The 27,882-nt window shown below is 45.3% G+C and overlaps 3 protein-coding genes, 4 non-coding genes and 1 pseudogene across 7 annotated transcripts; 4 read left to right on the forward strand and 4 right to left on the reverse strand.

Moving 5' to 3' along the window:
- Window positions 1-11,690: 11,690 nt before the first annotated feature.
- Window positions 11,691-11,772, reverse strand: trnas-uga (transfer RNA serine (anticodon UGA)). The gene has a single exon. It is a non-coding gene; the product is annotated as a tRNA-Ser (tRNA).
- A 2,157-nt stretch (window positions 11,773-13,929) lies between these two features.
- trnag-ucc (transfer RNA glycine (anticodon UCC)) lies at window positions 13,930-14,002 on the reverse strand. Its single transcript has one exon. It is a non-coding gene; the product is annotated as a tRNA-Gly (tRNA).
- Window positions 14,003-15,568: 1,566 nt separating this feature from the next.
- LOC145335833 (histone H1-like) lies at window positions 15,569-16,291 on the forward strand. The gene has a single exon (XM_080181559.1). It carries the CDS (start codon window positions 15,602-15,604, stop codon window positions 16,289-16,291), a length of 690 nt encoding a protein of 229 aa, XP_080037685.1. The 5' UTR covers window positions 15,569-15,601.
- Window positions 16,292-16,866: 575 nt separating this feature from the next.
- trnal-cag (transfer RNA leucine (anticodon CAG)) lies at window positions 16,867-16,949 on the reverse strand. Its single transcript has one exon. It is a non-coding gene; the product is annotated as a tRNA-Leu (tRNA).
- A 631-nt stretch (window positions 16,950-17,580) lies between these two features.
- On the forward strand, window positions 17,581-17,892 carry LOC145335935 (histone H4). The gene has a single exon (XM_080181669.1). The coding sequence runs from the start codon at window positions 17,581-17,583 to the stop codon at window positions 17,890-17,892; it is 312 nt and encodes a 103-aa protein (XP_080037795.1).
- Window positions 17,893-19,229: 1,337 nt separating this feature from the next.
- Window positions 19,230-19,640, forward strand: LOC145335900 (histone H3-like). The gene has a single exon (XM_080181633.1). The coding sequence runs from the start codon at window positions 19,230-19,232 to the stop codon at window positions 19,638-19,640; it is 411 nt and encodes a 136-aa protein (XP_080037759.1).
- A 1,931-nt stretch (window positions 19,641-21,571) lies between these two features.
- Window positions 21,572-21,643, forward strand: trnam-cau (transfer RNA methionine (anticodon CAU)). The gene has a single exon. It is a non-coding gene; the product is annotated as a tRNA-Met (tRNA).
- Window positions 21,644-27,226: 5,583 nt separating this feature from the next.
- LOC145335974 (histone H2B pseudogene) lies at window positions 27,227-27,874 on the reverse strand (annotated as a pseudogene).
- Between the last annotated feature and the right edge of the window lie 8 nt (window positions 27,875-27,882).

Here is a 27,882-nt window from a genome sequence, read left to right on the forward strand (position 1 = left end):
AGTTTTCCCCGGATGTCAGGTACATTAACATCTTCATCTGCTGTGTACACTGACCTGACAGTGGGAAGGTATTGGAGCAGGATGGTGCAGTCAACCATGTCAAAGGCGTGGACATTCAGCTGGGTAAGACTGCACTCACCTGGTTCCATTCTTATCTTTCTGATCATATACAGAATATCACCTGCAATGGTTTCTCTTCCCACTCCTGATCTGTTACCACCCACATCGCCCTGGGATCTATCTTTGGCTCCCTCCTATTTTTCATCTACACCTTACCCCTCAGTGACATTATCTGAAAGCACAGTGTTAGTTCTCACATGTATGCTGATAACACCCAGCTCAACCCCACCTCTCACAACCAATCCCCTGTTATTAAATTATTAAACTCCTTCTCCAACTTCTAACACTGGTTAAGCAGAATCCCTCCAATTAAATATTTAGAAGACCAATGTTCCCACCACAAATTCTGTTCCCAGTCACTGACTCCATCTCTCCCACTGGTTACTGTCCAAGGTTGAAACAAACCCTCATTCTTGGCACCTCATCAGACTCGGAAATGAGTTTCTGACCACATATCTGTTCCTTCACCAAGATCACCGATTTCCAGCTGTGTAACATCACACATTGTTTGTAATACCTCAACTCACCCGTACCTGAAACCCTCATCCACACTTTTGTTATCTCTAGACTTGACAATTCAAACACACTCCTGCCCAGCAGATTTCCTTCCCTAAAGGGCATTAGTAAACCAGATAGGGTTTTATCACAAGCAACAAATAGATTTTTCATTGCAGATTCATATTGAATTCACATTTCATCATCTGCCCTGTTGGGTTTTGAACCCAGGTTCCTAGAGCATTACCAGAGTCTCTGGGATACGAGCCCATGACACCACTGCCTCCCCTAATCAATGACATCACACATTTTGGCCTCAACTTCTTTCTGCATTCGCGATTTCCACAGATTCACCCCTCTCTGGTGAAGAAATTTCTCCTCACCTCAGTCCTAAACATTCATCCCTTATCCTTACACAAAGGATATCAGTAACATTCTTCCTGAATCTCCCCTTTCCAGTCCTGTTAGAATTTTATAACTTCCTATGAGCCCCCTCTCAATCTTCTAAACTCCAGTGAACATAATCCTAACTGACTTCATCTTTCCTCATACGACACACTGGCCATCCCAGGAATTAACCTGGTGAACCTTCACTGCACTCCCCCTGCAGCAAGGACATCCTTCCTCAGATAAGGACACCAATACTACACACAATACTCCAGGTGTGGCCTCATCATTGCCCTATACAACAGCAGTAAAACATCCCTATTCCTAGACAGAAATCCTCTCGCTCCCAAGGCCAACATACCATTTGCCATCTTTTTGTCTGCTGTATCTCTGCACTTACTTTCAGGGACTGAACAAAGAACAGTACAGCCCAGGAACAGACCCTCTTCCCACCCAGTCTGTGCCGACGCAGATGCCTCTTGTAATGACTTCAATCAGGCCATTGAGGTTGGCCTATTGGAGCAGGAACTCCCTGATTAAGGATTCAATTGATGGGCCAATCAGGGAGTCATGGCCTTGTACTTAATCGGGAGTGCCCGTTCCTCTGACACCCCCGGAGATAAACTGTTAGCGCTCTGTGTACTGCTGTTAGAGGTGTAAATAAAAGGGTTTTGGTGAAGGAACTTCTCCCTCTGCAGACTTATTACACCTCTCTAATCTAATATTTTCTTGCCTCGATGTGGTCCATATCCCTGGGTTCCTGCTGATTCATGGATCTATCCAGATGCCTCTTAAACGTTGTTACAGAATCTGCTTCCACTATTTCCTCCGGCAGTACGTTCCAGGCATTCCCCACTCTCTGTCTGAAAAACTTACCCCTTACATCTCTTTTAAACTTTCCCTCTCTCACTCTCACCTTTGTCCCGAGTATTTGATCCTTTGACCCTCGGGAAAAGACTGTGACAATCCACTCTATCCAAGCCTGTCATAATCTTGTAAACCTCTCTCAGGTCCCCCCTGCTCCTCCGAGGCTCCAAAGAAAACAATCCAAGTTTGTTCAACCTTTCTTTCTAGTCCATATCCTCCAAACCAGGCAACATCCTGGAAAATCTCTTCTGCACCCTTTCCAATGCATCAACATCCTTCTGGAAGTGTGGCACCCAGAATTATACACAACACTCCAAATGCAGCCTAACCAAAGTCTTATACAGCTTCAACATGATTTTACTGACTGATGCACAAGAACATCTAGATCTTGCTGAGTATCCAGCTCTCTTAATTTACACCCATTCAAATAATAATCTGCCTTCCTATTTTTGCTACTGAAGTGGATAATGAAGTGATCACCGCATATTTATCCACATTATACTGCATCTGCCATGCAGATCCCACACACTCAGCCTGTCCAAATCAGACTGAAGGATCTCTGCATCCCCCTCACAGCTCACCCTCCCACCCAATATTGTATCATCTACATATTTGGAGATTAAACATTTAGTTCCCGTGTCCCAACCATTAATATATAATATGAACAGTTGGGGTCCTAGCACAGATCCCTGTGGTACCCCACTAATCATTGCCTTCCAATTGGAAAAAGACCCATTTATGTCATCTCTTTCTTTCCTGTCTGCTAACCAGCTTTCTATCCATCTCAAGATGCTACACACAATCCCATGTACTTTAACTTTACACAGTAGAAGGGCAGCACACTGGTTATCACTGCTGTGTCACAGCACCAGGGACCTGGGTTCGATTCCCAGCTTGGGTCACTGTCTGTGTGGAGTCTGCACATTCCCCCCGTTTCTCTGTGGGTTTTCTCTCCGATTTCCTCCCACAATCTGAAAAGATGTGCTGCTTAGGTGCACTGGCCGTACTAAATTCTCCCTCAGTCTACCCGGACACGCGGCAGAGTGTGGCTACTGGGGGATTTTCACAATAACTTCGTTGCAGTGTTAATGTAAACCTACTTGTGACACTAATAATCAAACTTTAACCTTTAAAACATTATGTGAGATCTTGTCGAAAGCCTTCTCAAAGTCTAAAAAAAACTACATCCACAGGTTCCCCCGGTCAACTCTAGTAGTTATATCCTCAAAGAATTCCAGTAGTTTTCTCAAGCATGATTTAAGAAATAGGAAATAGGAGCAGGAGTAGGCCATCTGGCCCCTCGAGCCTGCCCCGCCATTCAATAAGATCATGGCTGATCTGTCGTGGCTCAGTTCCACTTTCCCGCCCTCTCCCCATAACCCTTAATCCCCTCTCTTATCAAAAACCCATCAACCCGCTTCTTAAAAATATTTAGCGAGGCAGCCTCCACCACTTCAACGGGCAGAGAATTCCAGAGATTCACCACCCTTTGAGTGAAGAAGTTCCTCCTCAACTCCGTTCTGAACTGCCCCCCCTTTATCTTGAGGCTGTGCCCCCTAGTCCTACTGTCTTTTTTGAGCGGGAAGAGTCTTTCCACCTCTATCCTATCCATCCCATTCATCATCTTATACGTCTCAATGAGATCTCCCCTCATTCTTCTAAACTCTAACGAGTACAAGCCTAGTTTATTCAGCCTCTCCTCATAGCTCAACCCCCTCAACTCCGGTATCAGCCTAGTAAACCTCCTCTGCACTCCCTCCAAGGCCAAAATATCCTTGCGCAGGTGCGGCGCCCAAAACTGCACACAGTACTCCAGCTGCGGCCTCACCAATGCCCTATACAGCTGCAGCAAGACCTCCCTACTTTTATATTCAATCCCCCTCGCTATGAAGGCCAGCATTTGTAAATCCATGCTGACTTTATCTGATTATAACACTGCTTTCCAAATACTTGATAATGGACTCCAGCAACTGCCCTACGACTGACATTCGGCTCACTGCTCATTGGTTCCCTCTTTCCTCTCTACCTCTGTTTTTAGACACAGGGTTTAGATTAGTTACCTCTCTCTCCTGAAGGTGCTGACTCTGACTGGGTTCAGTTCCACACTCACTGGTTCCTCTCTCTCTCTCCTGAAGGTGCTGACTCTGGCTGGGTTCAGTTCCACACTCACTGGTTCCTCTCTCTCTCTCCTGAAGGTGCTGACTCTGGCTGGGTTCAGTTCCACGCTCACTGGTTCCTCTCTCTCTCTCTCCTGAAGGTGCTGACTCTGGCTGGGTTCAGTTCCACACTCACTGGTTCCTCTCTCTCTCTCCTGAAGGTGCTGACTCTGGCTGGGTTCAGTTCCACACTCACTGGTTCCTCTCTCTCTCTCCTGAAGGTGCTGACTCTGGCTGGGTTGAGTTCAGACTCTGGAAATCAGAAATGAAACAGAAAAGAAAGCTCAGCAGATTGTTTCTCTCTGCAAACAGATGCTGCACAGAGTTAGTGTTTCAGGTCTGTGACCTTTCATCAGAACCTGAAAACATAGAAACTCGGAAGAGGAGGAGGCCACTCAGCCCATCGTGCTTGTTCCATCATTCAGTGTGATCATGGCTGATCCTCTATCTCAATTCCATATTCTCAGTTTTTCCCAATTCCCCTTATACCAATCTTACCCAATGTAACTATCTAAATACTTTTGAAAAGACAATATTGTAACTGCCTCTACTGCTACCTCAGACAGCTCGCTACAAACACTCACCTCCTCTGGACCCTTTTGTGTTTCTCTCCTCTCACCTTAAACCTGCACCCTCCACTTTAAGACTCCCTGAAATTGGGAAAAGATGTTGTCTATCTATCTCATCTATGGCCCTCATTCTTTTATAGACCTCTATAAGATTACCCCTAAGCCTCCTACACTCCAGGGAAAAAAATCCCAGTCTATTCAGTTTCTCCTTATAACTTAAACCATCACGCCCCAGTAGTATCCGAGTAAATCTTTTCTGAACTCTTTCCAGTTTAATAATATTCTGTCTATAATAGAGTGACCAGAACTGCACACAGTATTCCTAGTGGGGCCTTAACATGACTTCAACATGATGTCCCAACTCCTATGTGAGGATAAATGGGCCAATAAATTCCATTGCTATTCCTCCAGTTGTTAATGAAGTGAAAAAGTTGGTGTTTAATGAAATCTGCTGGAATGTAACAACACTGCAAAATCCTCAATTCTTGTTGTTTCAGCTCAACCAGCCCCTAGAAGCTTGGTAGATGGAAGTTCCTGATTGGTCTGAAGTTGGAGATGAAGAGGAGCCAATTCCCAACAACTTGCTGACAGACATCAACAGTCATCAGCTTTAGAGCGAGGAAATCCTGGAACAGGGCATTCCGAGTAACCAAGACCCTGGAACATCCCCGCTGCTGGAGAACAGAGAAGGTGTGAGGCAAGGCAGGATGTTCAAATGGTGGAAGATGGGACTGAATCATTGGTGGAGTCTCCTACTCTGGTTCTGACTCCTTCTGACATTGATGGACGGTTTGAAGTGGAGGAAATTAGTCAGGATGGAAGTGGTGACGAGATTCACAGTCACTCCCTCAGCTTAGAGCCCATTTTTAAGGCGATCTGTGCAGCGACTCCACTCTGGGGTGGATGTCAGATCAGCTCACCAGACAGCAGGAGGATTAAAGCACAGATGAGGCCATTCAGCCCCAACACTTCCTTCAACGCTCCGCTGTGCAGTTCAAAAACTGAAGGCTGGGATTCGAGCCACGTTACACAGGCGACTGGGAAAAGCACCATCGGATTAATCAGACCACTGGCCCACACTGGAAAGACTAAAAGCCCCGCAGAGGGACATCAACATGAATTTTCACTTTTAATGTTTCTTCTTTACTCTAAACAATATATTGTGTTTGTATAATTATCTTAAATGTTTCACATTGAAACAAATACTGGGAATATTTAGCATTGCTGGAGAAGTGTAACCGGGAACGATGCCCTGTTCATTCAGTTTGGGGAACACTTCCTGACAGAGGAAGATTGGGACATGACAGCTTCTCCCTATCAGCTCCTTCCAATTCCCTCCACAATCCTGAACACCTCGATCGAATCTCCTCTCAACCTTCTCTTCACCAAAGACCCAAATTCTCCAATCTACCGATGTAACTGAACTTCCCCATCCCTGGACCCGTGCCCAGAGATTTATTGCACCCTCTTTAATGCCTTCACACCCTTTCTAAACACTGCTGTCCAGATCAGAGTGCAATATTCCAACTGTGGCCAAACCAGGGTTTTATACAGGTTTCCCATAACTTGTTTGCTCTTGTAAGCTCTGTCCCTACGTATAAAGCTCACAATCCCAAATACCTTAGTAACCACACTCTCAACCTGCCACCTAAACAGCAATTATTAGTGTCACATTTAACCACAGGTCCCTTGTTCCCGCATGCCTTTACAATTGTATCATTTCTTTCATATTGTCTCTCCCTTTTCTTCCCACTGAAATAAATCATTTCACACTTCTCTACTTTAAATTGGTCTTGTTTGACCAATCCACAAGCTGTCTCAGAAACTGTGAGTTTCAGCACTTCCCCCTCACAGTTCACAATGCTGCCATGTATTGTGTAATTCCCACAGTTTGAGTGTGTGCTCTGTACAGCATTGCCAATGTCTCTAATATGGATCAGGAAGAGCAGGATTCCGAACACCAACCCTCCTGGAATCCCACTTTAACCGAGCTCCATTCCAAATAAAAACATTTCCCACTGCTGTGTTTCCTGTCACTCAGTCAGGTTCCTATCCATGTTCTGCTGTCCCTTTTATTCTCTCAGCTCCAAATGTTCCCACAAGTTTGCTGTGTGTTCCTTCTTTTATAAAATGCTTTTTGACAGTCCATGTTCACATTAACCACATTACCCTCATCAACCTTTTCTGTTACCTAAATCTCGAGCAAATTCATTAAACATAATTCACCTTTATGAATTACGAGTGGTTTCCTTAATTAATGCACATTAGCACAAGCGAGAGTTAATTTTATCTGCAGTTATTGTTTGGAGAATATTCCACATTGCTGAAGTTAAATTTATTGGACTTTAATTGGCTTCTCCTCACAGCTTTTTCTGAAGAAGAGTGTTTACCATTTGCAGTTCTCCGGTTCTCTGGCATCATGAGCTCGGATAGGGAAGTTTTGCCCAAAGCCCCTGTAATTTCCACCCATATTTCCCTCAGTATCCATGGATCCGTCTCCTCCAGTCACAAGAACACAGTAAATAAGAGCAGACATTGACCACGTGGCTCATCGATAATGTTCCCCCATTCAAGGGTGACACAGTGGTTAGCACTGCTCCTTCAGTGTCAGGGACCCGGGTTCAATTGCAGCCTCAGGTCACTATCTGTGTGGAGTTTGCACATTCTCCCCTTGTCTGTGGAGATTAGATTTATTGGCCATGCTAAATTGACTCTTAGTGTCAGGGGATTTGCAGGGTAAATATATGAGGTTATGGGAGTAGGGTTTGGTGGGCCAAATGGCCTCTTTCTGCACTGTAGGGATTGTATGATTAATACAATTATGATTTATGTGTCTTTATACAGTGCAAAGCACAGAGGCACAGCATTAAAACAACAGAACAACAAAACACAGAACAGCAACAGCATCAGACAATACAAAGAGAGAAATCACACGATATTTCTGACAAGTTTTCTAAAGGTCACTACATTTTCAGCATCAAAATCAGGTAAAACTTTTGAAATATCAACAATTCTATGTGGGGAGAACAAATTGTGAATATCATCACATGAACCAGATTTCTGTACTTTGTACTGACATCCACCAAAATACAATCGCTGTGAATAAAGCTTTTGAAGCTTAGGCAATAAGGCCATGTATCAATTTGATAATATTGAACTAAACCATAAATCAGCCCTCTCTACAGATTGCAATTCAAGAATCCTTAATCCCTCATAAGCTATTCCTCTCATGCCTTTCATTTTCCAGTTTTCATGTCTTTGCACTCTCTCTATGAGCTGAATATCTCTTTGAACGTATGGGTTCCAAAGTATGGGTGCAGTATTGAGATGTGGGCATACTTGCTTCTTATAGAGTTTCAGATCTTGGGTTGAACTCCAGTTTACTCCTCACTCCCTCGATTCCCTAAGAATCCAAAATTTGCCTCTCTCAGCCTTAACTGCAATAGAATCCCTCCAGTGCAGATGGAGGCCATTTGGTCCATTGAGTCTGAACCAACTCTCTGAGATACCATCCCACCCAGAACCTGTCTCAGTAACCCCACATATTCATCCTGCTAATCCCCTTAACTGATACATTTTGGAAACAAAAGGCACCGTGCAATACTCTGACAAGATACCACAAGGTAGGTTGTTGCATAAAGATTAAATCTCATGGGATCCAGGGTGAGGCATCTTAATGGATACAAAATTGGGTTCTTGACAGAAGCCAGGGGATGGTTGTAGAGGATTGTTTTTCAAACTGGAATCCTGTGACCAGTGGTGTGCCTCAGGGATCAGTGCTGGTCCGCTGTTATTTGTCATTTGTATTAATGATTTGGATGAGAATATAGGAGGCATGGTTAGTAAGTTTGCAGATGACACCAAGGTTGGTGGCATAGTGGACAGTGAAGAAAGTTATCGCCAATTGCAACGGGATCTTGATCAATTGGGACAGTGGGCTGATGAATGACAGATGGACTTTTATTTAAATAAATGTGAGGTGATGCATTTTGGTAGAATGAACCAGGGCAGGACTTACTCAGTTAATGGTAGGGCGTTGGGGAGAGTTACAGAACAAAGAGATCTAGGGGTACAGGGTCATAGCTCCTTGAAAGTGAAGTCACAGGTGGACAGACTGGTGAAGAAGGCATTCGGCATGCTTGGTTTCATCAGTCAGAACATTGAATACAGGAGTTGGGACGTCTTGTTGAAGTCATGAAAAACATTGGCAAGGCCACACTTGGAATACTGTGTACAATTCTGTTCACTCTATTACAGAAAGGATATTATTAAACTAGAAAGCGAGCAGAAAAGATTTACCAGGATGCCAGCAGGACTTGATGGTTTGAGTTATAGGGAGAGGCTGGATAGTCTCTTTTTTGTCTCTGGAGGTAGGAGGCTGAGAGTTGGTCTTATAGAGCTCTATAAAATAATGAGGGGCGCAGATCAGCTAGATAGAACATAGAACATAGAACATTACAGCGCAGTACAGGCCCTTCGGCCCTCGATGTTGCGCTGACCAGTGGAACCAATCTAATGACCCTCTAACCTAAACTATTCCAAAGTTATCCATATGCCTATCCACTGACCATTTGAACACCCTTAAAATTGGCGAGTCTACAACTGCTGCAGGCAGGGCATTCCACACCCTTACTACCCTCTGAGTAAAGAACCTACCTCTGACATCCCTTAATTTAAAGCTATGTCGCCTCGTGTTAGCCATCACCATCCGAGGTAAAAGGCTCTCACTGTCCACCCTATCCAATCCTCTGATCATCTTGTATGCCTCAATCAGGTCACCTCTTAACCTTCTCTCTAATGAAAATAACCTCAAGTCCCTCAGCCTTTCCTCATAAGACCTTCCCACCATACCAGGCAACATTATGGTAAACCTCCTCTGCACCCTTTCCAATGCCTCCACATCTTTCTTATAATGCGGCGACCAGAACTGTACGCAATACTCCAAGTGCGGCTGCACCAGAGTTTTGTACAGTTGTAACATGACCTCACGGCTCCGAAATTCAATCCCTCTACCAATAAAAGCTGGAACAGAAAACTAGTGGGGTGTGAAAACCTGTGTTTTTTTCTTTCTCTAGACTGCAAAGTGTAAGGTTTGATACAAGACTGAACATCCACTGCGACCCTGACTGATGTCACCGGTGATCACATGAATTATAAAGGGACACTGTCCCGATATAATGCACACCAACTATAATCGATAACAGAGACAGCATATAGGAAAATAATCCTGATAATAATTAGCCACAAACTATAAGCTGTACCGAACACAAGAGGAAAAAAAATCTTTTCTAGTATCATACATAATCAGATGTTTCTGTTGGGAGAGTGAAATATCCTTTTTTTAAATTTTTGTAGGGAGCCCTTATTCACTGAAGAATGTGACATTCACTGATTATGCCAACATTTACTGCCCATGCCCATTTGCCATGAAAATCTGCATTCTCAAACTGCTGTAGTTTTATCAGAGAATCACAGATTTATTACAGGTTCAGAATGAGGCCAATCGGCCCATCATGTCTGCAGCTGCTCTGAAATGAACATTATTACTTTGTGCCATTCTCCCACACTTTCTCTGTGACCATTGGACATTATTTACCTCTCGACTTCCTCAACTGAACATGCCTCTGTTTTGTTTGGAACAAAGGAAATGGCTTCTCAATGAAAATATCCGCTATGAGACCAAACAAACAGTTACCTCAACTCCTGACACTTGTGCAGAACGGGTCCCAGCCGCTGGATCCCTTCACACTGAATGGAGCATTGCTCCAGATCGAGGTGTTTTATTGTATCACAGAGTCCAATGACATGAGACAGGACTGCACAGTCAATCGGGGTCAGTCGCAATCCACTAAATGAAAGTGTTTTCACAGATCCCACTGTGTTCTGAGCCAGTGCTTTATTCTGAAACTCAAACAGGTAGTGGAATGTGTTCAGGAGGTTCCTTTTCCCAGTTTCAGTCTGTGTGACTCCAATCTGTCCTTCAACCTTCTCCTTCACCCAGTCAATCACTCGGCAGGTTGTCTGATGAAGAAATGGACCCAGAAACTCCTCCAGGGGTCGAGCTGACTGTGAGGAGGAGAGACCAGCAACAAAACGGAGAAATATCTCAAATCGCCCATCTTTCTCGCTGTGGGCTTCACTGAGGAGTTTCCCAATCTCCCTGGGATCTGGAGTCAGGAATTGTGTGAGTGCAGCTGTCAATATATTTTCCCAAAGGTAGGGGAGTCTAAAGGTAGAGGGCACAGATTTAAGGTGAGAGGGGAGAGAGAGAAAAGTGTCAGAAGGGCATTTTTTTTCACAGAGTGGTGAGTGTCTGGAACAAGCTGCCAGATGTGGTAGTAGAGGCGGGTGCAATTTTCTCTTTTAAAATGCATTTCGACAGTTACATGGGTAAGATGGGTTTAGAGGGATATGGGCTAAATGTGGGCAATTGGGATTAGCTTAGTGGTTTAAAAAAACAGGGCGGCATGGGAAAGTTAGGAGAGACTGAGGGATCTAGGGTTGTTTTCGTTGGAAAGAAGGCGGCTAAGAGGGGATCTTATTGAAACATATAAGATGATTAGAGGTTTAGATAGGGTGGATAGTGATAGCCTTTTTCCTCGGATGGAGAAAGCTAGCACGAGGGGGCATGGCTTTAAATTAAGGGGGGGTAGCTACAGGACGGATGTCAGGGGTAGGTTCTTTACCCAGCGGGTGGTGAGGGATTGGAATGCCCTGCCTGCTGCAGTTGTAAATGCGTCTAGTTTGGGGGCGTTTAAGAGATCTCTGGATAGGTTTATGGACGAAAAGGGATTGGTATAGGCTAGTGGGTCATTGTTTTTGTAACTGGTCGGCGCAACATCGTGGGCCGAAGGGCCTGTTCTGCGCTGTAATGTTCTATGTTTCCATGTTGTAAACCTTTCTGACTCAGAGCCCATTCGGCCTAACTTGTCCATGCTAGCCCACGGACACACATGTGTTTCCAAGCTCACCTTCCTACACCCGGCCTGGAGTCATGCAGCTGAAAGATTGATCGTGATCGAAATACTTCATACCGAAAGATGTGTTTTGTTTTGGATGCCTGAAATATCGGAAGTAAACACTTCCTAATCATAACCGCTGCGAGCAGGGCTCGAACCTGCGCGGGGAAACCCCATTGGATTTCAAGTCCAACGCCTTAACCACTCGGCCATCGCAGCTGCACATTTATAATTTGAGTAATATTGATCTTAACTTCATCAGGCACCGGGATTGTGCAGAGCACAGTGTGTGAGCTGAAATGTGTTTCTCTAATTTTACTTTGTATCTTTGTCTCTGGCGGAGAACTCATTTATCAGGTCAGAGACTTGTTTTCCTGATTCAATATTTCTTCATTAGAAACGAATTACGTCCGAACAATAAATAATAACACCTCTATTTAATTTCTTAGTTGTCAAATGTTGCGTTCCGTCTGTTTTTGTCCACTTGGTTTAAAACACAAGATGCTGCGGGTAAGAATCTAAATGAATTATCAATGCGACGGCTGGGAATCGAACCTGAGTCAACTGCTTAGAAGGTAGCTACGCTCACCACTATACCACCATCGCTCACACCCCTCAAACAGCAACTATTTCAATCAGCTGTAATTATGGAAGCAGATTAGTTGCTGATTTCATCACACACCAGATACATCCACAGCACAGTTTGTAAACTGAACCTGTTTTGTCTGTTTTTTTTTTCTGGACAGTTTAAACCACCTGTTTTATTATTGTTTCTGACTGGGAAATCATTGTTTAGTTTTGAGGCCTGTTCTTTCAGTTAAACGACTGAAAGCAAATTGAAGCTGGATTTTCCATTAGAAACACGGTGATGATGAGAATCTTTGGTGAATTTTATTTTCGGATTCGCATTTAATTAGCTATCGCATGTCACTTCTTACAATCTGTGATAATCAGGAGTTCCTAACGCCCAATAATGACCAGCTTGCAGCAATGTGTTTGAATGAACACGATGTCACATCATCGAAGCAGCATTTTGAAATTCTCATTCATTGTATTCTGATGAAATGTATTTGTTATGTTGCGTCTGTCATTCCATAAGAATCTTACTCTGACCTCAGACCTTGTTTTGTCCTGGTGCACCTGATGCCTGTTTGTTTCCATTCTGCGCACCCTCTGGTTTTCCTCATGGAACCACAGAAAGGACCAGAGAAGGGAACAGCACAGAAGGAACCCATTCGGCCTGTCTTGTCTGTGCCAGCCCGAGGACACCCAGGTGTCATTTCCAAGCTGACCTTCCTGCACCCGGCTCGGGGCCATGCAGCTGAGAAAGGAATATGGTGATCCAAATACTTCATACCAAAAAATTAACACTTTTCTTTGGCTCTGTGGCTGCCGAAAGCAACCGTAACAAACACTTCATCATCAGGATTCAAACCTGCACAGATATGATGGAAATTGGATTTCAAGTCTAACGCCTTAACCACTTGCCATTGCAGTTGTTTATTTACCTGAGTAATATAACCATCTCAGTAACATTCATATTAACTTCATCGGGCACCGGGATTGTGCAGAGCACAGTGTGTGAGCTGAAATTTGTTCCTCTACTTTTATTTTGTATCTTTATCTCTGATTGTCTCTGATAAATGATAACTCATTTATCAGGTCAGAGACTTGTTTTCCTATTTCAATAGTTTTTCATTACAAACGAATTACGTCCGAATAAAGAAAAATCCCGAATTTATTACTGGCAAATTCTCCCTGTTTTATGATACTTGATTGAAACGTGGACACATTTCTCAATACGAATACCGGGAATCGAACCTGGTTCAACTGCTTGGAAGGCAGAAAGTTCAACTCATCAGTATCGCTCAAACAGACATTACAATTAGTTAGAAAAACAGAACTACATACGTTGCTGCTTAAGGCAGCGGAAGTAAACACTCCACAATCATATCCGCTAGCGAGCAGGCCTCGAACCTCCATAGGAAAACCCCCATTGAATTTCAAGTCCAACGCCTTCACCACTCGGCCACGGCAGCTACACACTTCTTACTGTAATGTAGCCACCTTAAGATGTTCATATTAACTTCATCAGGCACTAGGATTGTGCAGAGCACAGTGTGTGAGCTGAAATGTGTTTCTCTACTTTTACTTTGTATCTTTGTCTCTGGCGGAGAACTCATTTATCAGGTCAGAGACGTGTTCTCCTATTTCAATATTTTTTTCATTAGAAACGAATTATGTCCGAACAAAAAAAATGAAAAAATAGAAACCTTTATTTTGTTTCATTCCTGTCGAATATTGCGTTCGCCCTGTTTTTGTCCTCTTGGTTTAAAACACAAGATGCCGCGGAAAAGAATCTAAACACATTATCAATGCGATGGCCGGGTAATCGAACCCGGGTCAACTGCTTGGAAGGCAGCTATGCTCACCAATATACCACCATCGCTGACGCTGGTTAAACAGTGGTTATTTAAATCAGTTGTAATTATGGAAACAAATTAGTTGCTGATTTCATCACACACCAGATACATCCACAGCACAGTTTGTAAACTGAACCTGTCTTATCTCGTTTTTCTGGACAGTTTAAACCACCTGTTTTACTATTGTTTCTGACTGGGAAATCATTGTTTAGTTTTGAGGCCTGTTCTTTCATTTAAACAACTGAAAGCAAATTGAAGCTGGATTTTCCATTAGAAACACACTGTTGATGAGAATCTTTAGTGAATTTTATTTCAGGAATGTCCACCTACTGTTGGGACCTGCGATAACTAATTAAATAAATCACCACTCTGATAGTCAGGAACTGACCCTTGGTCAAATGCTCTCACAGTCACCACTCCATCACCATCGCTCACCTGGCTCTGTCACCCACTCTGTAAGAAAGTCCAGCTCTGACAGTGAATCTGGTTCCCTCCAGGTCCAATCGGAGGATGGTCAGAAACTGTCACTGTCAGAAACTCCATTATCAGCGAGTGTGGGATGGTTATTTAACTGGCTGTCACTGGTTGGTGAGGTTGTGATTTACTGTTACCTGTCAGTGCCGGAGAAACAAATAAAACAGGAAATCTAGAGACTCCGAGATCAGATAATTTGTATTTTCACCCTAAACAAACACAGTGATGTCTGTAATCACTATAATAACTGAAAATAAAAATAGAATTGGTTCTTGCCGCGGAATCTGGTTCACAGATGTGGCTCTTCACCACATGGACTGCAGCGGTTCCAGAAGGCAGCTCACCCCCACCTTCCCAAGGGTAATTAGGGATGGGTAATAAATGCTGACCCAGACAGAGACACCCACATTCCATGAATGAATTGAAAGACAATCTGCGGGGAGCGGCCCTCAGAGTGTTTAACAGTTACTGAGGTGAAAAACTCTAACTAACCCCCTGGAATCCGGAGCAAAGGCCGGAAGGAGGAGAAATTCCGTCCTGGGACCTTCCATTGGGTGAAAGTTTTGTCCTGTGAATGTGTCGGTGTGAATATTGTGGAAGAGAGAGTGTATGAAAGGAGCGGGCGGGTCAGACTGATCCAACTGTGTTTGTGTGTCTGTTCTGATCATGAGATCTCCGAGTCTCTCTTGTGGGAAATAAAACCATTTTTCAATCAAAGATTCCCCCTAATCCCCCTGCTGAGCCCCAGAGTGAGATTTCAAGGCAATTGTTTCGCTAAATGGAAGATTTGAGTGGAAAAGTAGAGAACATGTCAGCTATCGCGTGTGAGAGCGGGATCAGTGCAGCAGGAAAACGGGTTTCAGTGGAAAACGGAGTCCTCAGTTCGAGTGAAACCTTTTCAACAGCAAACATTGGAGTGTCAGAGACATGAAGGGTGTGAGCTGGATGTGTGGAGAGGCGGAATTTGATTGGAATGGGAGAGTTTGTGAGGAGAGAGAAACACAGAGAGGCTGGAGGAGCCGGGAGCTGACAGCAGCTTGTCTCTGCTCCGTCCGCTCTCTGCCTTTAAGTTGCTCTGTGCCGCCACCACTGGTTTCATTCCGGATCCAGTTCTGACTCTCCTGGCCCAGATTTTCCAGCCACTCTCGGATATGACTGAAACTGCAGCCGCCCAAACGGCTCCTCCAGCCGCTCCCGCTCAGGTGAAGTCTCCCAGGAAGAAGAAGGCGGCTCCCCGATCTGCCGCTCCCAAGTTAGGCGAGCAGATCCTCAAGGTGGTGGCGGCTTGCAGCGATCGCAAGGGGATGTCCCTGGCCGCCATCAAGAAAGCTTTGGCCGGCAGCGGAGTGGATGTGGGGAAGCGCGGCTCCCAGATCAGGTTCACTATCAAGAGGAAGGTGGAGAAAGGCTCTCTGGTGCAGACAAAGGGACAGGGCGCCTCCGGCTCCTTCAAACTGGCTAAGAGGGAAAGGCCGGGCAAAATGGGAAAGAAGGTGAAGAAAGCCACAGGCAAGAAATCTTTCGTGAAGAAAACAGCGGCCAAGAAGGTGACAAGAAAGAAATCCGCCGCCAAGAAACCCGCAGCCAAGAAAACTCCAGTGAAGAAAACTCCAGTGAAGAAAACTCCAGTGAAGAAAACTCCAGTGAAGAAAACTCCAGTGAAGAAAACAAGCAGCAAGAAGGCGGCAACTCCAAAAACGGCGCTGAAGAAAGCAGCCCTGAAGAAAAAGTCTCCTGTGAAGAAGGTCACGGGCGGAAAGTTGGTCAAAAAAGTGACTAAAGCGAAGGCCAATCCCAAAGGGAAAGCAGCAAAAGCGAAGAAAGCCTCAGGAAAGAAGTGAAACAACCCGAGAGCAAATTGGAAACCTCTGAAACCCCACAAAGGCTCTTCTTAGAGCCACCCACATCTCTCAGGAAAGAGCTGATCCCGCAAGAAAATGATTCCTGTCCCGCGGGGCCCGGCTCATTCTCAATAGAGATCATTTCAAATTCAGACTAAAGCAAAACAACTGCAGATGCTGAATTTCATTGAGAATTTCACATTTGTTCAATCGCCACTTTCTCTCAGAATAAAGCTCTCTGGTAGATTCAGTGAGACAGGAGCACTGGCGGCGAAACACCGCATTCCCCACTCATTTTTAATCCAATCCCTGCAGGGAGGCCAATCGGCCCATCGAGTCTGCACTGACCCACAATCCGGATCCCCCATTCCCCTATTTATTGACCCTACTTCCCCCCTGACACTCCGGGACAATTTAGCATGGGCCAATCAACCTCACACACACCGGGAGGAAACCGGAGCACCCGGAGGGAGCCCAGGGAGAATGTGGAAACTCCACACAGACAGTGACCTCAGCCGGGAATCGAACCCAGGTTCCTGGCGCTGGGAGACGGCAGTTCTCAGCCCAAAAGTCAGTGTCAGGAGTGGGATTCGAACCCACGCCTCCAGAGGAGACTGCGACCTGAACGCAGCGCCTTAGACCGCTCGGCCATCCTGACTCCCTTCACTTTAACACAGGGGGATTTCCCCCAAAAACCTTCAATAAAGTGTTTGGAAACAGCTGGAAGCGGATGTGGGGGAGGATGTTACTGAGGGAGATTCTTGCTATAGAATAGACTGTGTTAAGGTGGGAATATTACTGACTGGCAATTATAACAGGAGCAGGTTTAAAAACACAAAAGGACAAAGTCACCACCCGAAACCTTAACTCTGTCTCTCTCTCTCTTCACAAAAGCTGCCGGATTATTTGCAGCATTTTCTGTTTCGATTCCAGATTTCAAAGCTCCGGGTTTGTGGAAACTCTTGAGTGTGAAGGGCGGCTCTGGAAGGGTTTGTGTGGGGAGCTGGCTTTCGTTTCCATTCTTAATAAACGGGTTGAAATTGGCGGTTGCAGAAACTGGAGGTGGAGCTGAAAGATCAGGGGCCGTTCTGTGTGTGTGTGTGTGTGTGTGTGTGTGTCAGGCCGGCTCTCTCCTCCCTCCCGCTCTGGGTTGAATCTTCACTCTGTCTCCTCCCCCCTCTCTGCTCTCACTCCGCCTTTCTCAGTCAGGTCGGGGCGGCCTGTATAAAAGGAGCCTGAAAGAGTTCCTCTCTCTCAGATTGGGCAGTGATCGGAGTGAAGAATCCATCATGTCTGGCAGAGGGAAAGGAGGCAAAGGACTGGGAAAAGGCGGAGCCAAGCGGCACCGCAAAGTGCTCCGTGATAATATCCAGGGCATCACCAAACCAGCAATCCGCCGCCTGGCTCGCCGTGGCGGGGTCAAGCGGATCTCGGGCTTGATCTATGAGGAGACTCGCGGGGTGCTGAAGGTTTTCCTGGAGAATGTGATCAGGGATGCGGTCACCTACACTGAACACGCCAAGCGCAAGACGGTCACTGCCATGGATGTGGTGTACGCTCTGAAACGCCAGGGCCGCACTCTCTATGGATTCGGCGGCTGAACAACTCGACCCTTCTCCAGCCAACACACAACAAAGGCTCTTTTCAGAGCCACTCACCGCCTCACAGAGAGAGCAGTGACCTGGGGACAGGGGGGAGCTGGGACAGGCTGCTCAGGGTTTGAGATGCAGCTTTGCTTTGTTTCGGTTCCGGTGCCGGGAAATCACCCAATTGAACATTTCATTTGGAGCAGGATTGTTGTTGAAATGTTTCAGTGGATTGTCTCAGCAGCCCCCAGTTGACATGTGCCCTGAGTGAAAGGCCACCTCACTCCCTGTCTAATCACTCAGTGTTTGGATAGAGTTTCTAAAAGCTTTCTCTGGAATAGCGGGAGTTTAGGAGCAGCAGCCGGTGAATCGTTCACTGGAACCAGTGCCAGTTGTGATGCTATTTGCCCCCCAGACGGTTGTTTCCTGCACTGAAGCTGACAGGCTTTGGGAAACTGCTGAGTTTCCGCTCAGTCATTCACAAAACCCGCAATTCCCGCAGTTTGAGCCGCTCCAACCCCCAGCCTGCTTCTGATTGGCCATCCTCTCCGCATCGGAACCAATCGCACAGCATCGAATGTGAACATTGAGCCAATCATTGGCTTCGACTGTCAACCGGCAGGAATTTTGAATGGGGGGAAATGGCGCCAATTTCAGCGCGGGAAAGGGAATGGAGACAAATTCTTAACTTCTCAACAAGAATAACATCTCTATTAATATTCTGCTGTGAGATTATTTTACAAAGAGCTTTCATTTGTGAACATTTGTCCGCGGCAAACGGCTCTATTCAGGAATGTCAAACGGGACAAATATGAATTCACTCTCTGTAACAAACAACAGACTCAATCCCTTTCACACCGGCTTCAGGGGGACACAGAGAAGACACAGATTTCTCATCCTTTCCCCTGAAAGCGGCACAAGCCACAGGCGGAGGGGAAATCTGAATGGGCTGGAGAGGGAAGGGACAGGGATCGAGTGGAACAGCGGGAGATTCTGGGAATGAACAGCCCAGAGAGCGGGGAAAGGGTCTAAAACACCAAGTGGAGGGAGATGGATTTCAAATCTTCAATGTTTCTGGTAATTAAGGACGGAATGAAGTCTTATTTTATACAAACGGTTATTTCCTGCACAGAAAATGGAGTAATTTCTGGAAGGGGGGGGGTGAAGTAAACAAGTGAGGCGATCAGAACCTCAGTTCCAGACATTCATTCCCTGCTCAGAGTTTGATTGAAACTTCCTGGGCCAATTCCCGCTGGTGGGGCGGTTCCTCACAGAGTTTAAAAAGGCGGCTGCAGCGCAGACTCTGGATTAAGAGTCTGTGTGTCTCAGATTGTGCTGAATCCGCTCAGAAAATGGCCAGGACCAAGCAGACAGCGCGCAAATCGACCGGAGGGAAAGCTCCTCGCAAACAGCTGGCGACCAAAGCGGCCCGGAAGAGCGCTCCAGCCACGGGCGGAGTGAAGAAGCCTCATCGCTACAGACCCGGCACTGTGGCTCTGAGGGAGATCCGCCGCTACCAGAAATCCACCGAGCTGCTGATCCGCAAACTGCCCTTCCAGCGCCTGGTGCGAGAGATCGCTCAGGACTTCAAGACAGACCTGCGCTTCCAGACCTCGGCCGTCATGGCCCTGCAGGAGGCCAGCGAGGCTTACCTGGTGGGGCTCTTTGAGGACACCAACCTGTGCGCCATCCACGCCAAGCGAGTCACCATCATGCCCAAAGACATCCAGCTGGCCCGCCGCATCCGCGGGGAACGCGCCTAAAACCCCGGCTTCAGCACCAAGAACAACAACGGCTCTTTTCAGAGCCACCAACTCGGCAAATGAAAGAGCTGCCATCTCCTGTTAACCAATCTAGTCTTTCAATTCCCGGCACAGAATCTTCCCAGGACTCTGAAACCTCTCCATCTTACAATTAACTGTCCGTTACATGGAGAGAGCTCCAATCCTTTGATGGTTAGAGTCAAAACCATCCCGTTAACAATTCTACCGCAATTTAATTTTAAAGTGGTTTTATTAAACCTGCCATCATTTCAGTTTCCGAGGAATAATTCCGCAAATCCACTTTCTCCGCACATGTTTGGAGTGAGGATTGAGAATTGTGTCAGTCAGGGTCAGAATATGAACCATGTCTCAAACAGTAACCCCCTCACACCGATATCACCATTACAGAAACACTTGTACATTCGGACAGACAATAATTAACACTTTTCCAGATACAATGACTGGCTTTGAAAACTGATGGGCTACAGATGACTGTCCTCACAGACTGTCACACTTTAAACAATTATATTGGAAATCGGATCATTTCAGTTCACTGGGACGGTTCCCCCAATAAACAGCAGAAACATATATTAAAATATTCTATGTCCACAGGGGAGAAAAGAGTTCCACAGCAGAGATCACAGTTCCACAGCAGAGAGCTCAGTTCCACAGCAGAGGGCACAGTTCCACAGCAGAGAGCACAGTTCCACAGCAGAGAGCACAGTTCCACAGCAGGGAGCACAGTTCCACAGCAGAGAGCACAGTTCCACAGCAGAGAGCACAGTTCCACAGCAGAGAGCACAGTTCCACAGCAGAGAGCACAGTTCCACAGCAGAGAGCACAGTTCCACAGCAGAGAGCACAGTTCCACAGCAGAGAGCACAGTTACACAGCAGAGAGCACAGTTCCACAGCAGGGAGCACAGTTCCACAGCAGGGATCACAGTTCCACAGCAGAGAGCACAGTTCCACAGCAGAGAGCACAGTTCCACAGCAGAGAGCACAGTTCCACAGCAGAGAGCACAGTTCCACAGCAGGGAGCACAGTTCCACAGCAGAGATCACAGTTCCACAGCAGAGAGCACAGTTCCACAGCAGAGAGCACAGTTCCACAGCAGGGAGCACAGTTCCACAGCAGGGATCACAGTTCCACAGCAGAGAGCACAGTTCCACAGCAGAGAGCACAGTTCCACAGCAGGGAGCACAGTTCCACAGCAGGGATCACAGTTCCACAGCAGAGAGCACAGTTCCACAGCAGAGATCACAGTTCCACAGCAGAGAGCACAGTTCCACAGCAGAGAGCACAGTTCCACAGCAGAGAGCACAGTTCCACAGCAGAGAGCACAGTTCCACAGCAGGGAGCACAGTTCCACAGCAGGGATCACAGTTCCACAGCAGAGAGCACAGTTCCACAGCAGAGAGCACAGTTCCACAGCAGAGAGCACAGTTCCACAGCAGGGAGCACAGTTCCACAGCAGAGAGCACAGTTCCACAGCAGAGAGCACAGTTACACAGCAGAGAGCACAGTTCCACAGCAGGGAGCACAGTTCCACAGCAGGGATCACAGTTCCACAGCAGAGATCAGAGTTCCACAGCAGAGAGCACAGTTCCACAGCAGGGAGCACAGTTACACAGCAGAGATCTATTTAGAAACAAAGAAACCGAATTAACCAGGAAGATCGCGGTTAGAAACAGGAGATATCCTGGGATTGACATGAATGATCAGTCAGTCCATTCTCCTTTGCGTGTGTGTGATCTTGTGTATCCTGACTGTCTCTCGCTTCATCTCTCTGTCTTTCTGTGTGTTTTCTATTCTTGGTGACAGTGGAATTGTGGCGCCGGGGGAGCAGCCGAGCGCATGCGCTCCAATGATGAATGCGGAAGTGAATCTCTGTGACGCATTAATACCAGCTGGCAGGTGATTGGGATTGTGGAGCAGAGTGGCGCAGCGGAAGCGTGCTGGGCCCATAACCCAGAGGTCGATGGATCGAAACCATTCTCTGCTAGTAGCTTTTTAGCAACAGCAAAAATTATTACTTAGCGGCTCCTTCAAAATGATTTGACATTTCTGTCCAGGGTGCAGTAATTTTCTTCCGCTTCTCGTTACTAGTTAACATTTGAATGAGTAACAGATCGCTGAAATGTCATTTACTCACAAACAGACACAAGCTGTAAATGTTGCAAAGATACACAAGCCGAGGGCTTTCCCTTTCAGCCCGTTTCTCCCAAACAGCTGACACAGGCGTGATGATCCGAATGATCTTGAATTATTCACTATCACTCTCTGATTGTCCGAATTGAAAAATAGCTACTTTTTTTAAAACGAAAACAATCTAGTGAAGTTTAGACATATTAGCTGGACTATTTCTGATCTACAGGGCACCCTGCAGTCAGTCACCATGCTGAGATGGACAGCAGCGTCCTCCCTGTGACATGTACTATCGAGAAGGACCAGAATGTCAGCACAGCGGAAACAGCATCAGGTTAAAGACATAATTAATCATTATTTGGACATAAATCACTATTTTTTTTCTAAATTACTGATTTAAAACATGAAATTCAGCTCCCACAATCACCATAAGCTCAGGAAGTGAAGTTTCCTTTCTTTCGGCTTGCATTAGACACACATTGTATGAAATACTTTTTTCAGTCTCTGATTGTTTCCTTGATTTGCCTGTTCATAGCTGGATGGATTTTAACGTGTTCAGTTTAGAACACATTTCACCCTTCTCGGCCTTACTTAAGGTTAAAACTGTAACCTGTGTGTGTCCTTTCTCCTCACACTCAGTGCCTGCCTCTAACATATTGCGGTCACTCAGTACTTGATGTTTATTTACTGTCAGATCATTAATTAATCCTGCTCTCTCCTCATTACTGAAATTAGTGGAACCTTTTGTCTTGTGCTTTCCAAAGCAGGGTGGAGGGCAGGAGCGATTAAGTAATAAAATAATTTTTTCTGCAAGGCTAAAGGGAGTGGGAAAGGATTAAGTAACAACACACAGAGATGTGTCTGAAGGAGGTGTGAATGGAAGAATGATGAAGAGCTGCCAGCTGAAAGCAAAATCAAGAGAAAATATAGATTAAAACCAAAAATCAAAATAAAATGAAATCAGTTATGACAGTTACTATCATATTTGAAATACGGATAGGAGTCAGGCCATTCAGCCCCTCAGTCCTACACCATCGTTTAAGAAGGGGAGGCGATGGTCTAGTGGTATTATAGCTCGACTATTAATCTGGAAACTCAGCTAATGTTTTGGGAGCCCAGGTTTGAAACTCTCCACAGCAGGTGGTGGAATTTGATTTCAATAAAAAGTAATTTGAAAATAAGAATCCAGTTTTGATGATGGAACCATTGTTGGAAAACCCCATCTCATTCACGGATGTGCTTTAGGGAAGGAAATCTGTTGAATTTACCGTGTGTGGCCTTCATGTGGCTCCAAAGTGACAACAATGTGTTGACTCGATATGTGGATGGGCAATAAGTGCAGGCCAGTGATACCCATGTCCAACAAATGGGTTCAAAAAGATCATAACTAAGGTAATTGTGGCTGCAATTCTACTTTTCAAACTTTTGCAGCAACCCTTGACTCCCTTGTATAATCTGTCTAATTCAGCCTAGAACATATTCAATGATCCAGCCTCAACTGTTGTCTGGGAAAGGGATTCCACTGACTAACGATCCTCTGAGGTGAGATGAGAGTGACTACCCTTGACATCAAAACAGGATTTGACTGAGTTAAACATCAAAGATCCTCAGCAAAAGGAAAGTCGATGGGAACCATGGAAACCTCTCCACTGGTTGGAACTTTATCCAGCATAAAGCAAGATGGTTGTGGTGGTCAGTCATTTCATCCTCAAGAGATCATTTCCCCAGTTTGTCAAGTTACTGTCCCAGACCCTTCCACCAGAAGGTCAGAACTGGAGATGCTGACTGATGACTGTGGAATGTTCAGCACCATTCAGGACTCTTCAGTTACTGAAGTCGTCCATTCCCAAATGCAGCAGTAACTGGAGAGTATCCAGGCTTGGGCACGGAATGGCAAATAACAATCACACCACACATGTCCCAGACAAAGACCATTTCCAGCAAGAGGGAACCTAACCATTATCCCTTGACATTAATTGAAAATATATCGTTGAATCATCAACTATCAATATCTTAGTGATTACCTTTAACCAGTAACTGAACTGGGCTAGCAATGTAATACAATGGCTACAAGGCAGCTCAGAGACACATGATCCCATCGTGAGTAACAAAGATCCTGACTGCCAAACACTGTTCACCATCTACCAGGCACAAATCAGGAGCGTGATGGATTAATCTCCACTTGCCAAGTGGTTTGACACCATCCCAGACAAAGCATCCCTCATGATTGACACCCCATCTGCAAACACACATGCCCTCGACCACTGACACACAGTGGCAGCAGTACTTACTACCTCCAAGATGAGCTACTGGAACTCACAAAGGTTCCTTCAGTAGCACATTCCAAACAAACGAACACTACTGTCTAGAGAAAGACAAGAGCCATTGACTCAGAGGAACACCATTAAATGGACCTTCCCCTCCAAGACACTTACCATCCTCACTTGGAAATATATTGTTCTTGCTTCACTGTGACTGGATTCAATCTGTATCTGTCATTCTCTGGTGCAATATATCTGTATCATATACCATATGTATCTTACATTTTCTGCTGCAGGGTGTATGTTGTGTCTTTGTTTGAGCCTGTGTTTGGACAGGAGTTGAGGAAGGGATTTTGTCTATCAGTTACTTTCTGATATTGCAAGTGAATTTGGGACTCATTCAGAATCTCTTAAGAATAGTGTGTGTGAACATTCAAATTCTGAGCAGGAATAGACCACTCAAGTCTGCTCTGCGATTCTATAACATCATGGCTGATCTGCTTTGAACATCAACTCCACACTCCTGTCTAGCCTTAATACATTTTACCTCTTTGATTATCAACAATCTATCTCCAACAAATGGGTCCATTAAAGAGTCCATTTCAGTTACTGTGTGTGTGACTATCAGTCAGTGCTGTTGTATATGAATTTAAACACAATTCTGAATTGGAATATTTCTGGAATCACATGGGAGTGCAGTTCTCAGTATTCTCTGAAATGAGTTTGGCAGACATTCTGATCTGTCACAAAGATAGAATATTCGGGTAGGATTCATGTTTCTGTCTCTGGTACCATACACAATTTGGGGTTCATTCAGCACCTGATTATTTCTGCTGTTGTTTCTAAGAGTGCAAATGATGTGTATTGGTCAGACTGTCATAATGTGTGTGAGTATGGGATCATTCTGAATCTGTTACTGGTACTCAAAGTCTGGGATCCTGCTATGTAAGTGTGGTAATCAGATGTAACTTTCAGCGGTTGGTGCTGTATGTGCAGCATGACATTCATTCATCTAACACTGAGCATGTGTTTGAGAATTATCGTGTATCTGTCAGGCTCTATAACACAGTGTGAGTATAGGATTCATCATATGATCTTCATTTTATTTATAAGTTTGGATTCATTCCATATACATTTCCAGCAAAGCAACAGCCCACTGATGTGTAGGTTTGAAGCAAACAATGTGAGTGAGTTTCTACCCAGCATTAAATCTCTGTCAGTGTGAACACAATTGTGAAAGATAATGTAGTCTTCAATCTGATACTGGATTGCTTTGCAAGTTGCACTCAGGTTATTCACATTGATTTTGTCTGTGACACTCAGTCTGATTCTGAGTAAGAATTTTGACATGAATGTAAAATGGAACTCAGTCTGAAATTCATATACTATCTTCCATCTAGCTCTGCATGAATGGGGAGTTCAGATTAGTTAATAACCTGAAGTTCAACTCATAGTTATCAAATTGATATTGTAACTTTTAATTTCATAATCTGGGTGAACTTTCAACTGGAATCTGAATTTGTATCTCAGGTTATACTCGGTCTCATAATATCTCAATCTGAGAATGTATTTGACATTAGGCTTTGTATCTAATGTATTTGAGAGTTCACAAACCGGGTCTTAATACAGCCACTGTAAACCTCTGATGTGGATGGTATTTAACTCGAATCTCAGTACAATATTAAGGTGCATTGTGTAACTTTACCAAAAACCATTTGTGAGTTTTATCAGATATTTAATTTGGAGCAACAGCTGCCCTATTGTTGGACTGACACAGTGATGATCCAATAGTAGGTGAGAATTTGGACTGGGATTTTTGGATCCCCTTCTTAATGGCACTGAGTTTGATTTGATCTGTTGGGATACAGTGAAAGGTATTGCTTCTTGCGTTGTAAAGATAAAGCATACCGTTCATAGAGTACATAAGGGAGAAGGAAAGGAGAGGGTACAGACTGTAGCGTTAAAAACCAATTCAGCAGCAGTGGGGTTTGAACTCGACTATCCGGGGTATTGATTCTTGTGTCCATTGGATCTGGAGTCAAATATCTCAACCACTCGGCCATCCTGGTATGAAAACTGGTCATGGTTTCGGCACAACATCTGTCTGTCCTGCTGTCTGGGTGTGTGGAACTGATGAGCTGTCTGTGTCTCTGAGCTGTCAGTGACAATGTCCGGACTGTGTGTGAGAAGGAGTTGGCGACACTCTCCCCTGGAACTTGTGTGGAGGAAACATCGCGTTTGTTTTGGGTCTGTCAGATATTTATCTGTGAAAACAAAGTCCATTGAATAACTCCAATCCAGATTGGGTCAGTTTCATCTCTATTAATAATCATTGGGAGCGGTTTGTGAGGCTGCAGCCAGACTCCAGCTCTGATTGGTTAAGAAATGGATAGAAACAAGAGTGACCAATCACAAAGCGAGGGAGTGGAAATGGGAGGTTTTGATTGGTTTACATTTTCAAATGGGAAAAACCCGCCAATTTCAGTGCAGGAAAAATACAAAATAACCGAACGCCTTAATGTTCAGGAAACTATTTCAATCTCACACTTTCTCATCTGTTTATTGTATTTTCCCCTCACTGAATCCTGCCGCTATTTTAGGAACAGTTTGAATTTCTCAATCTCTTATCTGGAACCGGCGGGAATCAGACCCCGCTCAGCAATTTAAAACCGAGCAAATCTCAGCTCAGTGGAAAAGCAGAAACAGAGAGATTCCCAACCAACCCCCTTCACACAGGCTTCACAGGGACAGAGAGAAACGGCTGATTTCTGATCCTCTCCCCTGAAAGCGGCCGGGAATGTTCCAATGGGAAGTGTGGAGAGAATCCCCGGCCCTATCCCGCCGGTGGGACAGGCAGCTTTGTGTCCGGAGAATAGGGAGGGCCCGGGGGGGAAGCGGATCTTAAAGCGCTGCAATGGACTCAGGTCCTGTGTGTGTACAAATCTCACTGATTCCGTCCTCTGGGAAAACTGTGGAATAAACAGATCAGCCCGAGAATAACCTCTTCATTCCCGCCTTTACTCTGTTCCCGGAGCGGCTCCCAGATCACCCGAAATAACGAACAAATAATTTTATTATGAATTTAATTCCGCTGCTGCCAAACTGTGAATATAGTTATCAGTGAATCTAAAGAATTACCTTCCGATGTGGTGTTTCTCTTCATTGTCCGTGACAAATCCCAGACTGGGGTTTATAATCCGCTCTCAGTTCAGTTTGATTGTCCCTTCAATGTGAAAGTGTGTGTAAGGGGCGGGTATGAAGTCCCATTCACAGCATTCTGTAACGGGACAAATCTCTATCCTCCAGAAAGAGATTTCTCATTAACTCAATAAGGGAAAAGATGGCGCAGCTTTTTCACAGAGATTGTGGGTGGCTCTGAAAAGAGCCGTTGTGTTTTGGGGGGTTTCTCAGTCCATTGGGGAGTTTTACTTGGAGCTGGTGTACTTGGTCACCGCCTTTGTCCCTTCCGACACGGCGTGCTTGGCCAGTTCCCCGGGCAGCAGCAGGCGCACGGCGGTCTGGATCTCCCGGGAGCTGATGGTGCTGCGCTTGTTGTAATGGGCCAGGCGGGAAGCCTCACCCGCGATGCGCTCGAAAATATCGTTGACGAACGAGTTCATGATGCTCATGGCCTTGGAGGAGATGCCGGTGTCGGGGTGAACCTGCTTCATCACTTTGTAGATGTAGATGGAGTAACTCTCCTTCCGGGATCTTTTCCTTTTCTTACCGCCCTTTGTTACCGATTTCTTCATCACTTTCTTCGCTCCCTTCTTGGGAGCTGGTTTCGAGGTTGGTTTCTTCTCATCAGCCATCTTCACTTTCACACAGAAATAAA

This window comes from Carcharhinus amblyrhynchos, unplaced genomic scaffold (genome assembly GCF_965287045.1).
Source record: "Carcharhinus amblyrhynchos unplaced genomic scaffold, sCarAmb.v2.hapA scaffold_42, whole genome shotgun sequence".
Classification (NCBI taxonomy): Eukaryota; Metazoa; Chordata; class Chondrichthyes; order Carcharhiniformes; family Carcharhinidae; genus Carcharhinus; species Carcharhinus amblyrhynchos.

Coding starts and splice junctions, on each gene's coding strand:
- LOC145335833 (XM_080181559.1), top strand. CDS start 15,602: ATGACTGAAACTGCAGCCGCCCAAACGGCTCCTCCAGCCGCTCCCGCT.
- LOC145335935 (XM_080181669.1), top strand. CDS start 17,581: ATGTCTGGCAGAGGGAAAGGAGGCAAAGGACTGGGAAAAGGCGGAGCC.
- LOC145335900 (XM_080181633.1), top strand. CDS start 19,230: ATGGCCAGGACCAAGCAGACAGCGCGCAAATCGACCGGAGGGAAAGCT.